At 42.3% G+C, this 15,007-nt stretch overlaps 1 protein-coding gene across 1 annotated transcript in view; it reads right to left on the bottom strand.

Annotated features, from left to right (window-relative positions):
- Nucleotides 1-208: 208 nt before the first annotated feature.
- Dsg3 (desmoglein 3) overlaps nt 209-15,007 on the bottom strand; it is a 30,250-nt gene continuing 15,451 nt past the window's right edge. Inside the window, exons 9-17 of the mRNA XM_051202137.1 lie at nt 13,616-13,887; nt 12,600-12,739; nt 10,266-10,493; nt 8,246-8,500; nt 5,267-5,412; nt 4,929-4,992; nt 2,392-2,621; nt 1,084-1,400; nt 209-879 (exon numbers count right to left, since the gene is read on the bottom strand). Coding sequence (XP_051058094.1) covers nt 480-879; nt 1,084-1,400; nt 2,392-2,621; nt 4,929-4,992; nt 5,267-5,412; nt 8,246-8,500; nt 10,266-10,493; nt 12,600-12,739; nt 13,616-13,887 — 2,052 coding nt within the window. The 3' untranslated portion in view covers nt 209-479. The remainder of the gene's footprint in view (nt 880-1,083; nt 1,401-2,391; nt 2,622-4,928; nt 4,993-5,266; nt 5,413-8,245; nt 8,501-10,265; nt 10,494-12,599; nt 12,740-13,615; nt 13,888-15,007) is intronic.

Raw genomic sequence — 15,007 nt, 5'->3', positions numbered from 1 at the left:
TGCATCCATTACCTTTGCTCCAAGCTGCCCCGTAAATTTCATCAGGCACCTCAGACTCCCGCTGCTGTTAATATCCTCATTAACGAAACTAGAGGAGGTGACAGAGACAGGAACCTGGACTTCAAGAAGGAAGCCAATCTACTAACACACACTGAGTCTTAAGGTGACTGGGTCTTCCTTTGGCATTGGTAGTGTAGAACTATAAAGATGCTTAGAAACCCTCCTTATCCAATATCTTAAGATCATCTTTTTTGAAAATATATAGGTTTACTCCTGCTTGAAAAAAAAAATCAGAGAGTTAGTAAAGACAACATACCCAGCTTTGTTATATGAATCAGAATATTTGAATTACAACCATAATCAGAGATTATCCAAAAAGTCAGATTAGTCCAATTATCACAAGCTTTGCTATATTTTAAAAAAGGTATTTAGGTACAAATATCCAAATGTGGCTGGTATGTTTTTCCAATTTGCTTTGGTCATAGATGGGAATAGGATTCTTTTGTATAGAGCATACTGTATGAACCTCGCAGCTCTGTGGGAGCCACTATGCTGCCAGAGACATTGGGAAGGGGGCAAATCACCTTTTCTGTTACTGTGACACTCTGGGTGAGGCGTGGGTCAAAGGTGGCAGTTGTGGGCTGCACGGAGGAACCTGGTGTTGAGTGAGATTCTGTGAGCAAATAGTTACCAAGTTGTAGAGGATCAGGGATGGCAATGGCAGGGTGGACAGACCCGGAAATGAACACATCTTGACTGCCAGACAGAGTCTGGTGCCTTTGAGAACCCGACTGGGGGACTTCCAGACCACCAGACACAGTCTGGTGCCTTCGAGTACCCGACTGAGGGACCTCCAGACCGGCAGGCAAAGTCTGGTACCTTTGAGAACCCGATTGAGGGACCTCCAGACTGCCCGACAGAGTTTGGTGCCTTCGAGAACCAGACTGAGGGACCTCCAGACTGGCAGACACAGTCTGGTGCCTTCGAGAACCAGACTGAGGGACCTCCAGACCGCCAGACACAGTCTGGTGCCTTCGAGAACCGGACTGAGGGACCTCCAGACTGGCGGGCAAAGTCTGGTACCTTTGAGAACCCGACCTGGAAGGATCTGCCAGAGGGACATCTTTAGAGCGAGCATAAATATCTGCCCCAGAACCACTGTCTTTAGGTCCTGGCTTTGCCTGCTTGGCTTCATCATCAATACCAAGACATATCTGTGCAAGCTTTTTAAATTTAGGGCCAAGGGACTCCAAGAAGCTGTCATCTAGGTCATCGGCCATAAAGCTGCAGGAGCTGAGTGCAGGCGAGCAGGGGGCAGCATCCTCGCCTTCGTCGTCGTAGATCAGCAAACAGTCATTCACTTCCCGCTCATCCTCTTCCTCAGCATAGGAGAATGATTTCTAAATGTGGAGAAAGGGGACAAATAGACTTTACAAAGACCATCAGACCCATACATTATGTAATCCACACTAGTGATGAAAGTGTTCTTTTTTTTTTTTTTTTTTTTTTTTTTTTTTAGTGCTTACTTTTTTCCTCTGGATAGCTGAAACGTCTTCATTATTTGTTTTTATTGTTATTTTTGTTTTCAGTTAGTGTTCAATACAATGGGTCTATGACATTCCCATGAATATATATCCTTGATCTTTGATTTGGATCCCCCTTACTCTTTCTTGCTCTTCCCCTTCCTCCTGCTAGCCCCTTTTCTTTCCCCAAATAGTCTCTCCTTGGCTTCCATGTGCTATATGTGCACATATAGTTAGATACAGACTTTTGCAAATGAGAGGAAATGCGAGATAGATTCTCTTTCCATTACTGTCCCATGTTCCCCCGCCTCTCTCCCATTCTTCCCCTTCTCTTCCCAGAAGTCCCCTCCTGCTTTCATGTCGTCGATAAAAAGACCCAGATCCACATATTAGAGCAAGCGGAAACGATGCAGGTCTTTCTGAGTCTGGCTTCAGGAAATACTCTTCAGCGTCTTTGTTTGGGGAATTGGCAATATGGCTGACATTCCATCAAAAAGTCTAGCCTAGGCTTATATTTTAGTTTCTGATTTTGTCTGGATTTCGGTTTCCATGGTAACTGTATATGCTACCACTGGGCTGTTTGATTTTTGTGTCCGGGGGAGGGGCAGCTTTCCCAAGGTGCACGGGGATAGTTTTCACCCCCATGGGGATTTTGCATTAACGTCCTTGTTTGTGAGTTTGAATCAGTAGCCCAATTTCTACAGCCACCAAAATGATCTGATTTACTTTGACAAGAGGAAGCCCCCCCCTCCCCGCTTACATTTAAAAACGTACAGAAAAAATGAATCTCAATACTAACGAATATAACCAAGTAACCAGATTTGCTATGTAAACGAGATAACCAGCCACCTGTTTGCCATGCAGTTACCTGAGAAAAGTAGGAACCTAGGAAAGCCATGCTCACTGGTGCAGCAACATAGTCCTTCAAGGTCCCTCCAGTGGAATGCCTCGTTCTCATTGTTCCTGAAGGACCCAAGGGACAGGGGCCAAGTGGCCCTGCAGCTCCTGATCCAGCCGCTGCCCTCAGCTTGGTCGTCATTTCCATTCCTGAGGCACCTTCCCCCACCGCCCCTCCAGCGTATGTATTTGTGCAGACTTCTAAAGACACAAGAGAGAGGGTTCACTAATACTTCACGCTTTTTTTTTAAAGCTCTGGTGTGTATGCATATATGTGTGTACATTTGTATGCATGTTCATAGGTGTGTGTATGACCATGTGGTATGTGTGCACGTGTGTGCCTGTGAAAACCAGAAGTCAGTCTTAGCTGTTGTCCCTCAGGGCACCGTCCATCTTTGGAGCCAGGGTCTCTCACAGGTCAGGGACTTGCTGATTCAGGGAGGCTCTCTGACCAGTGAGTCCCAGAGACCTGCCTCTCCCTGTCTTCCCAGCATGGGCTATGCACAGTGCTTAGCTTTATCATGCATTCAGAGCCTCACACTTGCTCAGCAAGCACCTGACTGACTGAGCTCTCTTTTTAGTCGCTTGAGTTCTTTCATCTTTGATGGACAGTTACTGTGTAAAGCAGCACAGTGATGTGGCTGGGGTAATAACATTCCAGAAGGTTCATGTGAGAGCATCCTGGAGGGGCATGGGCAGGTGGAAAAGCCGTGAAGACACACCAATTAAAGAAGGGAACGGGGGAAGCAGATCGTTGGTGGCAATGTCCAGAAACAAAAAGGTGGAAAGACACAGTAGTCAGCGATCAGCCATGGGAAGCTTCTCAACTCGTGTTCTCAGGGACAATGATGCTGGGGGTCAAGCAGTCTTAGGATCTCAGCATGGGAAATGAAGAAAGTCCACATGATGTGACCCTGCAGAGTGATAGCTGGCATCAAAGGGGAATTTAAAGAATTATGGATGTGTTTCCTGTTTCTTTTATGTGATGCTTTCATAGATTATTTAAATTTATTTTTACCGTGTGTGTGTGTGTGTGTGTGTGTGTGTGTGTGTGTGTGTGTGTGTGTGTGAATATGGGCACGTGTGTATAGGTGTCCACAGAAATGGTAATAACAGGATGTCAGATCCTGTTTTACAGGTGCTTATTAACCACTCACTGAGGGTACTGGGAATTGAACCCCAGTCCTTTGGAGGACCACCCACTCTACACCACCTAACCAACTCTCCAGCTCATCATGGGTTACATTTTACAGGCAATTCTGGGTTTAGTCTTTTGCTACATAATCATAATGGGAGATGCAAGTGTGTATTTGAGAAGCTGTTAGAGAGATAACTTGTGTAGATTCTTGACAACTATAGAATTAAGGATAAAACTCCTGTGAATGCCAGGTCTTATTGCTTGCTAGTTTGTAGTGTACTTCTGGTAACAAGACAACATGATTAAAATCCAAAGAAATAAGAGATTCACTCAAATGCCAGCTTTAGGGTTCATACCCCATGGAGACTGACTGCACAGAACTAGTAACTGAACTCAAATCAGACATAGTTGATGCTGTTACACCAGGAAGATAGACAGAATTACAGGCGCGCACACACACACACACAGGAGGCATGCACATGCACAGAAGCACACACGTGAGACTTCATGGGCAAACACGAACCCACCTGCGCTAGCAATAGTCAGAGTTAGTGGTGGGCCCCGCTATTGCTTACATTCACAGTTTTCGAACACTGTAAAATAATTCTTATTAAAAGTTATTAATTAGTGGTTGGAAAATGTGGCTCAGAGGCTAAGGGCTTTGGCTGCTCTTCCAAAAGACAGGTTCAGTTCCCAGTACCCTTATAGTGGCTCACAGCCATGTGTAACCCTGGTTACACATCTTCTGGCCTCTGTGGGTAGCAGGCATGCACATGGTGCATAGGTATACATGCAGGCAAAATGCCTCTAAACAAAAGAAAATAATAATTTAAAAGTATTTAAAAGTTAATAATCAGTTGCCTGAGAGCTATAGTTACTTCGAACCATTAAAATTTGGAAAAAGCAAAAAACCAACCAACCAACCAAACAAACAAAATCCAAAAAAACCAAAACAGTCTTTAGATTTGTTTTTTAAAACAGTGACATCAGTGAGTGAATTAATTCATGGAGGGCAGACTAATGATGCAGAATTGGCTAAAACACCAAGAAATATAAAAGCCCGCTTTTAATCTCAAGTGGTGATAGCTCTGGTCATGGGCACTAATGTGAATGTGCAATTATCGATCATTTCTTAATTTTGACTAGTTGTCCTCTACATGAAAAGAAAATTTCAGCTACTCAGGAGGCTGAAGCAGAAGGATTTCAAGTTCAATTTCTGCCTGGGCAAATTAGTGAGACCCTGTCTCAAAACAGAAAACACACACACAAAAAAGGACAGGGGCTGTAGCTCAGTGGGCACACTTAGCATTCATGAAGTCCTGAGTTCAAATCTCAGTACAAATAAGTAAACAAAGTTGATGCTTACTCACCAGAACTTTCCATAAAATCTGCTCCATTGGTTGTGATAGGAGGCACACAAATGTTTGTGATTTCCTACAAATTATAAGATAAATTACACATATTTCAGTGAAATATGGATGAAGTATGGCCCCTTGTAAGTGATAACATTACAATTCTTCCAGGAGTGGCCCCTTTTAGGATGCAACTTCTGCAAAGCTAGAGTCCTTAAAGTCCCCATCTACAACAGTCTCAATTTTCCGCTTAGGGTCAAACTGTCTCTTGACATCCCTCTATTCCCCTTTCCTACTCCAATATAAATGCTTTCCCACTCATGATTGCAGTAACCATTTTACAAACCAATGCTCACCTTGTCTTCAGGCTGGGCTCCTTCGATTCCCCACTGATGGATTGTTCCTTCGGAGCCATCAGGCACAGGGATAAAGCCACCTGTTGCGGCTCCTCCTCCGATGGGACCTGCCCCATAGTCACAGGTCAGGAGCAGAAGAGGGGCCACTGTGCAGGAACAGGAAACAGAGAATGCTTGAATCCATTGGAAACTAATTGTCAAAAGTGTTACAAGGGCAATACAATAATTCGAACATGAAAGAGAGATGTTTGATGGAAGCAAAATTAGTCTCTACAGAATACAGTTTAGTAAGCGAAACACAGTAATTTTCCAGTGATCATGAGCTGAAGGAGGCCAGGCCATTTCTTGGAGGGGTTTGTTCAGTTTCTCAATCCCTTTCCATAATACATATTATTATTGTTGCTGTTACTATTTATCGTATTTTTTACATGTTTTCTGTCTCTATTGTGCCCAGTACATACACACAAAACTATGATGCCTCCATAAGCAAAATCTTAGATGATTTTGACAATATTTCAGAATCTGGTCTTTAGTAAAGAGCAGTTGACCAGCAAAGTGTAACAGCAACTAAAGATATGGTTTGATCAATTGCTGTCAGTGCTGCGTGTGTGTGTGCACGTGCGTAAGTGCATGTGTGTGTGTGTATTGGAATTGGAACCTGGGTTCTGGTAGAGCCTATGTTCTCAATCTCAGAGTCATTTTCTAGCCCCTACCAGTGCATTTTTAATTGCGCTGTTGAGAGTCCTTAGCTTGGAGGATCTTCCAGTCATTTTACCATTCTTTCTGCTAATGGGCTAAGAAACGTTCATTTAAACAATATTTATTTCATATGTTTTGGTGTCTTGCCTCCATCTTTTCCTGTGTACCATGTGCCTGCCTGGTGCATGCAGAGGCTGGAAGGTGACAGATTCCCTAGAACTGGAGTCAGGCAGTTGTTGGCTGTCGTGTGGGTACTGCAATCCAAATCCAGGTCCTCTGGAAGAGCAGCAGCCAGAGCTCTTAGCTGGTGCGCCATCTCTCATTGGACTCTGCTGTCCATGCCTCATCTCCATCTCTACCCTGTCAAGACCACATGGACCCCTAGTGCTTGATTGCCCACTTAGAAGTAGCTCCCTGAAGGGTTAGGGAGAATGCCTCTAAATCAGACTTCTAGGATTTGAATTTTTGATGGACCACTTCTGAGCTTTATGACCCTGAGTATGTCATATGATCTTTCTAAGCATCCATTCACATGGGAAATAAATGGTGCCTTCATCCTGGTTGTCTGAGAGGGGGAAAAGACAGTAATGGATGTTAGGAAGACATGATAGTATTGCAAATTAGACCAGTAATATATTTATATAAAATTAGGTCAAGTTTTAAAGCAGATGGGATGTAACTCAGACATCATAGTGAATATAAATGCAATGCTTAAATGAATTATATTTATTATTAAATATTTAATTTTGAATTCTGTGCAAATGTGTATATCTGTGTGTACATATGTACATGCGAGTGCACATATGTCTCTGAAGGCAAGAAGAGGGTACTGGATTCCCTGGAGCTGGAGTTATAGGAAGTTGTGAGCCACCCAAAGTATGTGTTGGGAACTGAACTCAACTCTTCTGTAAGATCTATGTGCTCATGACCCCTGAGCCATCTCTCTGACCCATAAATCATATTTCTAAAGACAATTGAAGTAGAATATACACATGCATCATGAAAATTTGTTTTTCCATTAATATCTTATGATTAAGTAATAAACTAAGGAATTATTGTGAATTTATTAAGGATCTCTTGTTTACCCAACTCCTTTCAAAGTTCCTTCAAGTAGAGGACTCTCATATTCAGAGCATTATTTGATTAATGAGATTTTGATTAAAATGAAAATTTCCAGAAACATATCTATTGTGTAATCTAAAAAAATGTACATTTATTAAAAGACAGTACAGGCATGCAATTTCCCTAAATGTCTTCACTACCATATGTGAACATTATAAAGCGTTTTAAAGATTTATTTTATATGTATGAGTGTGTTCTACATGAGGTCTGGGAGTTTTGGGTTGTTGCGACCCTTTATGTGGGTGTCAGGAATCAAACCCAGTACTCCTGCAAGTACTCCTAATGACTGAGCTATCCCTGTAGTCCAGGTGTGAATATTTGAAAGGGGTGCACATGAGGGGTAAGCTCTGTGATGAGGATTGGCTGGATTAAACAATAAATCTCAGTGCTCAAGTTCTGTTAATATGGGTCCTAGATGACCTCACTAAAGTTATTTGACTGACATTCTTTTTTTATTTTAGAATTTTAGTCATGAGACTAGTATATGGATTTGAGATGTGTACGTACATCTTGGAAAGTCCATGCTTATGAATAAAGTCATGATTTTGGCTGAATGTATTGACTGAATGTAGAGTATCTTTATAATGCCTTTCCTTTGTTCTTGTTTCTTGTTCCCTAACTCCTGTGTGTGTGGAATATGATTATGAGTACACAGCTGTATGAGTGTGCTTATGGAGGCCAGAAGGCAACCTTGAATATCATTCCTTGGGTGTCTTCCCCTTTTTGTTTGGGGCTGGGTCTTTCAATGGTCTGAGCTTCCATAAGTAGGGTAGGCTAGCAGTCCAGTGAGCTCTAGGCATCGGTGTGTCTCTTCCTCTCATCTTACTATGGCTGGGATTCCAAGCATTTGCCATTGCACCTGGCTTCTTAGGTGGGTGCTGGGATTGAACTCACTCCCTCATGCTTGTAAGACAAACACTATATTGACTGAGCCATCTACCAGCTCTGTTTTTTTTTTAATGTTTGCATATATGACTGGTTTTGCTGTATTTAAGTTGTTGCTAAGTGACAATCTAAACACATTCCAGATTTTTCTAGCAATTTCCTTCAACTTTACCGGTTAAGTGACTAGAGAATGACACTTCTCACATTGCACAGATGAGCACAATTGCTCTTATAAATGATGATGTCACTGCCATGGACTCTTGGCTTACTCACACAGCAACATTAGGAGTCCTAGCAGGATCAATCCGATGGCAGCCGGCCCCAGCCTCCAGGAGGACTCCCTGTATATCATAGGTCCTCTGCTGGGCATAGGGGCTCTGCACATGCTCCGGTCATCACACTGACACACTGTCAGGGTCAGGATTTCTGGTGTGTCACACTGCCTGCCCTCATTGTCCTTCACGATGACTGGGACACTGTATACTCCTGGAGACATCTGCTGCTGGGCTTGCAGAAGTGCTGAGGTGGCTACAAAAAAGTACAGATCAGCAGTGAGGCTAGGCATCATTTGCTCTTAAAACTTCTCGTTTGTGATCATGGTGCTAGAATTGTCTTGAAATCATGGTTAGTAATAGTAGGGCTGGTGTGGTTGGAGCCATGCTGAGTGGTATAAGAGGTATGGTGGGGTCAGTCTGCCTATCAGGAGTGTCTAATCCATGGCATATGGGCCACATAGCTATAGATACAATCCAACACACAATTGTAAAAGCTAATTAAAACACAAGAGACTGTTTCTGTTTGCTTCTTGTTTGTTTTTATAGCCAGATTGCTCAGTACTTGAAGTCTTTAGAAGACAACTTCATTATGTTGGATCATGAAACAGTGTCTTGAAGATAAACAGTCCTCAGGCTCTTCATGCACTTCTAAGCCTGTAGGTTGGGCATCCCTATGTGGCCCAAGACAACCCTTCATCCAATGGATCCCAGAGAAGCCAAAAAGGTGGACCACTCTGGTATCTTCTCGTCACTTTCTCCCACAGCCTGACAGGCCCATGATTCTCTAATACAAGGACCCAGCCCTGTATTGCTTTTTCCCACTGAAGATGGTGGGAGATGGGACATCACAATGCCATGTCTCTGTCCTCAGCTCAGCCACTCTTGTGTATATCTGCACCAATATTTCACAGGCACATGGCCTCATGTATGGCTTCAAAGTTTGGTGCCATGCCTGACTCACTGAAATCTACTTTGGGGGTGCTCTCTCGTCTGCCTCTCTTGTTTATCTGCAGAGATGAGGGCCTGGGTTGGTGACAGGGTTCTTAGTGTTGGGGCCCATTGCCTATTAGACAGCTGAGCATCACTTATTCTTGGGTTCTTGGTTCTGCATCCCTTCATCACCGCTTTCTAGGTAGGAAACCCTGGCAGTGTTGAATTGTTTGACTTATTCTGGAACCTAGACCCTTTGACATGGTGCCATGGCTACCCAGTTTGAGGTGTCCAACCTAACTCAATTCAATCACCCACATCGTCCAACCGCCAAGAACTGGCCCTGTGGCCTCGTGAATGCTAGGCACGTGCAGTATCACTGACCTATAATCCCAGCTCTCTGTTCATTGATTGTGCATCTATCTGGTAAACTCATCTGGAGACCAAGGCTGCAGGTAAGTTTGGAGCTATTCCTTTAAATAATATCAGAGTGCTAAGAGTCATACAGAGAGAAATGTCTTTGGTGTCTCTGGCCATGACTACCCTATGACTGCATGCAGGACGCCATGGAGCACACTCACGAGAGGAAGCAAGATCTGAACAAAAACCAGTAAAGCAAAGTGAGTTTACAGAGGATTAGAGATGGCCTGATGGTCACTGTACAGTCCAGAAGGGGGATTTTTTTTTTTTTACTAAGTCCATGGAATTTTGAAAAACTCAGAAATACATAAGCGTGATACACTTTAGGAGGAAGTCCCTCATTTTCACTGGCTAGTGGGTTTGCAGATGTCAGTCTGCCATGCTCTAAAGGTTACCTCTTACATGGCAAGCTCAGCCCCCGGTGGGCAGCGTAGAGAGCCCCTGACTCATACAACAACAGCAACAAACCCAGAAAACAGTAAGTGGTCTGGAATTCATATAAATGCATACACTTTTCTTCCTTTCAGAGGAGACCAGGCCCATGTCTCAGTTTCCAAGGAATGTTTGCAGTTTTCCCCAGAAAGGACTTCTGTCAAAGGGTTCATATTCCTCTGGGAACATAAAGCAGCCGCAGCTTTGGTCCACGGAAGCGTGTTTTCTCTACTCACCGTTCATCATCCTGATGTTCCACATGACTGGCAGTTTCAGGGGCTCCTCCTCCAGCGACACTGTGTAGGGGCCAGAGTATCTACCCCTCTCCAGGGTTCTCACCCAGAGAACCACTGATGGGGACGAACTACAGATCTCTTCCTTCTCCAGGACAACTGACGGACAGTTTTCACTAAAACTGGGCACCTCAACAAGTACTGTGGCTGTAGACGTCTTCCCAGTGTTTTCTGTAAGAATTATAAAGGATTACAGAGGTTACATGTACAAAAATGACCTTTAACACCCCATCTCTTTCTTTCTCTCTTTCTCCTAGCTCTCTTCTTGCTTTCTCCGAGTCCCTCCCCTCCCTTCCTCCTCTCCACTCCCCTGTTCTCTCTTCACTCTCCTTTCTTTCAATGTTTACCCCTCACTCACACTCTTTTCTCCCTCCCTTCTCTCCTCCTGCCTTCCATTCTTTCTTTCCCCCTTCCTCCTTCTTTCCTTCCTTCCTTCCCCTCCCCTCCCCTCCTTTCTTTCTTTCTTTCTTTCTTTCATTCTTTCATCCTTCCTTCTTTCCTTCCTTCCTTCCCCTCCCCTCCTTTCTTTCTTTCTTTCTTTCTTTATTTCTTCCTTTCTTTCTTTCTTTCTTTCTTTCATTCTTTCATCCTTCCTTCTTTCCTTCCTTCCCCTCCCCTCCTTCCTTTCTTCCTTCCTTCCTTTCTTTCTTCTTCCTTCCTTCCTTCCCCTCCCCTCCTTTCTTTCTTTCTTTCTTTCTTTCTTTCTTTCTTTCATTCTTTCATCCTTCCTTCTTTCCTTCCTTCCTTCCCCTCCCCTCCCTTCTTTCTTTCTTTCTTTCTTTCTTTCTTTCTTTCTTTCTTTCTTTCTGTCACTCTAGGGTATCAAGCTGGCTGTAAACTCTCTCAGCCTCCTGGGATTATAGACATGACCCTGCACCCAACTTACAAAAGTAATTTTTTATATTTCTTTCTTGCTGCCAAGTTATAACTTCTCCTGAAAAGGTGTGTTTGTTATTAACAGAAGTAAAAGAACATCATCCTGTATCTGCCACTTATAAAACCAATATAAACTTGCCAAGTTGCCTGTGTCTCTAGTAAACAGCATTAGCATCAGTCAAATATTCTTGAAATCAAGGTATTTAATTCACTAATTACAAATGAAATCAATACAAAAAAGAAATAGCTTTAAAATTGTGGCTGCATTTGTAATCAGGAGACAAAAGATTCTTGCTCCTGCAATTTGAGCTCTAGTATTTGGAATAAATAGTTATATTTATTACATAAGACTTAAAAGTTTACTGAAGCCACAGGGTGGTGGCATGTGGTTTTTTAATCCAAGCACTTAGGAGCAGTGGCATGTGGATCTCTTTGAGTTTGAGACTAGCCTGCCACAGGGCCAACTACTTGTAGTCAGGCCTTATTTCAAAAACAAACCAACAATTAATGTTGACAATCAAGCAACAAAATAAAGCTTTTGAGTGGTGAGATAATAAATGAGTTCTGTCATATTTACTGTTAGGGGTGTTTTTTTCCAAATGTCAATATTTTTGATGTTTATTTTTTGGTGTTTACTATACTGAGCCTAAATTAATTTTATAGACTGATAAACTCATACTCATACATGAGTATTATTTTAAAACATCTCAGGAAGAGGAAATTTCATGATGAGAGTTTGCAGGTTCTCTGTAGAGAACTCAGGTGAGTTTATACTTGGAGTGCATTTGTTGATTGATTGTCTATAGGAATTTTAACTGGTCCTCTAAATATCAGTAACTTTTTATAAGTCAAAAAATTCCTTCTGAGGCTAGGAAGGTGGTTCAGTGGGTGAGAACACTAGCTGTCCAAGCATGAGGAACCAAGTTTGAACACTTAGCAGTATGTAAAAAGTTGGGGCTGCTGTGTGTGCACCCACAACTCTTTCTTGTGGGCCTGCTGAGATACCCTGACTCAAGTGACTAAGGCATACACTGGTGAAGCAGGACACTCAGTGTCTTCTGGCCTCCACAATGTGTGGGTACATGCACCTGCACTTACATATGCACAAATATTACACACACACACACACACACACACACACACACACACACACACACTTTCTCTCTCACCCATAGTAATCCAAAGGGGACAGGATTATAGATGGTACCAACCAAACTGGGAACTGAAAATTCTTAGTCTCTTTTAGGTTAAGATGTGATGTCTCAGGCTCAAGGCCAAAAGCTCCTGAGATAATGATCTTTAGTGATAAAGGAAATATGCAAAACAGTCATGATCACTGTCATGCTAATTTAAATGCTAATTTAAATACTTCATTCAAAACCATGGAAATAACATTCTTACCATCTATGGCCAGAACTTCAGCTGAGATTGTCTTGTTAACGATGAATGTAGAATCTCGGTCGATGTTTTTGACAAATTTGATCTGAGCAGTTTTGGAATCAATAGCCAGAAAACCACCATCATTACGACCCAGGACATATCTGTTTCATAATAGAAAAGAAATAAAGTGTTATTTATTTAATAAATATTGTTAATTATACCACCAACATAGTTATGCATGATCTGAAGTGTGTATGTACTTATAAACAGTATCAGGGTGCTAGAGGGATGGCTCAGTATTCAAGAACACTTGCTGCTCTCATATGGGACCTGGGTTCGGTTCCCAGCACCCACATGGCTGCTCACAACCACTTATAACTCCAGTTCCAGGGGATCTGATCCCGTCTTCTGGCTCCTTAAAGAACTACACACACAAAGTACAAAGACACACATGCAGGTAAAACACCCTTCCACACAAAATAAACATAATTAAATCTTATAAAGCAATAAAGATCTGGGGCTGGAGGGTTAGCTCAGCCATTAAAGGCTAGGCTCACAACCATAAATATAAGAAATGAAAACCTGGAAAATTAGCATGACGTAGAGGGATCACACTTCCAAATCCTTATGTATGCATTAGTCTGGTTACCCAGTTTGTAGCTGTGAAAAAATAAAGCAGAACAAAGTAAAACAAATCATGTGCCTTTGCTCTTTATACTGTGGCTGTTTCCTTGCATGTCGCTTTGTACCTCAGCCATTACCAACTTTGCCTTGGATTGAGCCGTAGTGTCTTATCTCACTGGAACGCTCTCCTTTGATGAACTTCTAACCTTTTGCAAGACTCAGCTGGTTTCCATCCTTTTAGTTCCTATTAATTCCAATGATTTATCTGTGTCTCTCTTCTTGAGTCATCTAGTTCCTCAGCTTCACCCTTTTTGTTGATGTGTTTCTGGTAACTAGTTGATGGCGCATTATGTTGTAGTCACATACAGACAAAAGTCACACTAAGGACTCAAAGGATATAAAGCCTGTCTTACCTGACAGATGAGGCAGCTTTACCAGTGTCCTCATCAGTAGCTTGATATGTTCCCAGGATATAACCAGCCAATTTGTTAGTGCTTACACTCCTTGGCACGGTAAATGTCTTGGAAGGAGGGCGGAATGAAATTCCTTCTCGGACATTGATGACTTGAATGACGACTGGAGTTGGCTGCACTTGGTACCGTGAGATCACTGACTGGTGGAATTCAGCTTTGTTTCTGACAGCGATGCTAAATTGCATGCTTTGCATCTGCTCGTAATCCAGAGCCTGGAGGAAAAATCAAATTAGACAGAAGGAAGTGTCACAAAAGACTAAACAAAGCAAGCACAGTTTGGAAGAGCATGAGATGGACAGGACCTTCTATTTCTGTGGAGCAAATATGTTTTCAGAAGCCATCATAAGGTCGAATAGAGAATGCCTTAGGATTCTTAACTCGTGAGACCTTGTTTTGGTAACCTGTTTATAAAATACCCTGTCTCTTTTCTAGATTATCAAAACATCATTAGCTCCTTTTAGGCTGTGAGGAAGAAATTAGAGTCCCTAATTAGAGTGCTAACATGGCTCAGGTCTTTATTCTGCTATGTCTCAGCTGTGTATTGTAAAGCATAGCATTCTTCTAAATGCTATGTACATTTTATTAATTTGTTTAAAAACTTTATACTTTTCAGTCCTGGACACAGAATCCAGGGCCTTATATATGGTAGGCAAGTGTTCTACCACTATGCCCCATCTGAGGCTTTAACTTTTTTTGTCAGGTTGGGTGAGACTATAAAAAAATTAAATATTATGATACACTCTTTGTTTATTTTTGAGATAGGGATTCCAAGTGCAGTTCTTGTAATCACTCTATAGGCCATGCTGGCCTCGATCTCAGAGTTCTGCCTGCCTCTGCCTCCTGAGCACCGGGTCTAAAGACAAGCCCCACCACTGCCTGGCGATGCAGTTTTATAAACAGCAACTCGGCTATTAATAAAATATTCATTGGATTCATGTATATTCTTTTCTGTCATAAATAAAATTCGAAGCTCCAAAGGCCAGCTACCACATCTTGTTTGGCAAGAAGACCAATTGCAGTGAGCAATTGACCCAAATCTTCATAGAGAAATTTCCCAGTGTTTTTCCTTATAGCTGCTTGATTATCTAGTTAAGCTGGCTCAAATCAAGTCCCAAGAAATCCAAAGTTAGCATTTGTCATTCATTAGTCTTCTTTTCTCAGGACAATAGGTTAGGAGGTGCTAACTGTTATTTTTTTTTTTTTTTTTCTATTTACCAGTAGGATGCTTTTTAAGGGAAGACATCTGGATTTGAGCATCAGCTGTGGTGACTGCTTCTGAGAGCTCAGAGTTTCCCAGTGGGAGGGAAAGTGGAAGTGGAGACAAGGAGATTG

This window comes from Phodopus roborovskii, unplaced genomic scaffold (assembly GCF_943737965.1).
Source record: "Phodopus roborovskii unplaced genomic scaffold, PHOROB, whole genome shotgun sequence".
NCBI classification, from domain to species: Eukaryota; Metazoa; Chordata; class Mammalia; order Rodentia; family Cricetidae; genus Phodopus; species Phodopus roborovskii.
Note: the sequence above shows the minus strand (reverse complement) of the source record. Positions and strands in the feature narration are given on the sequence as shown.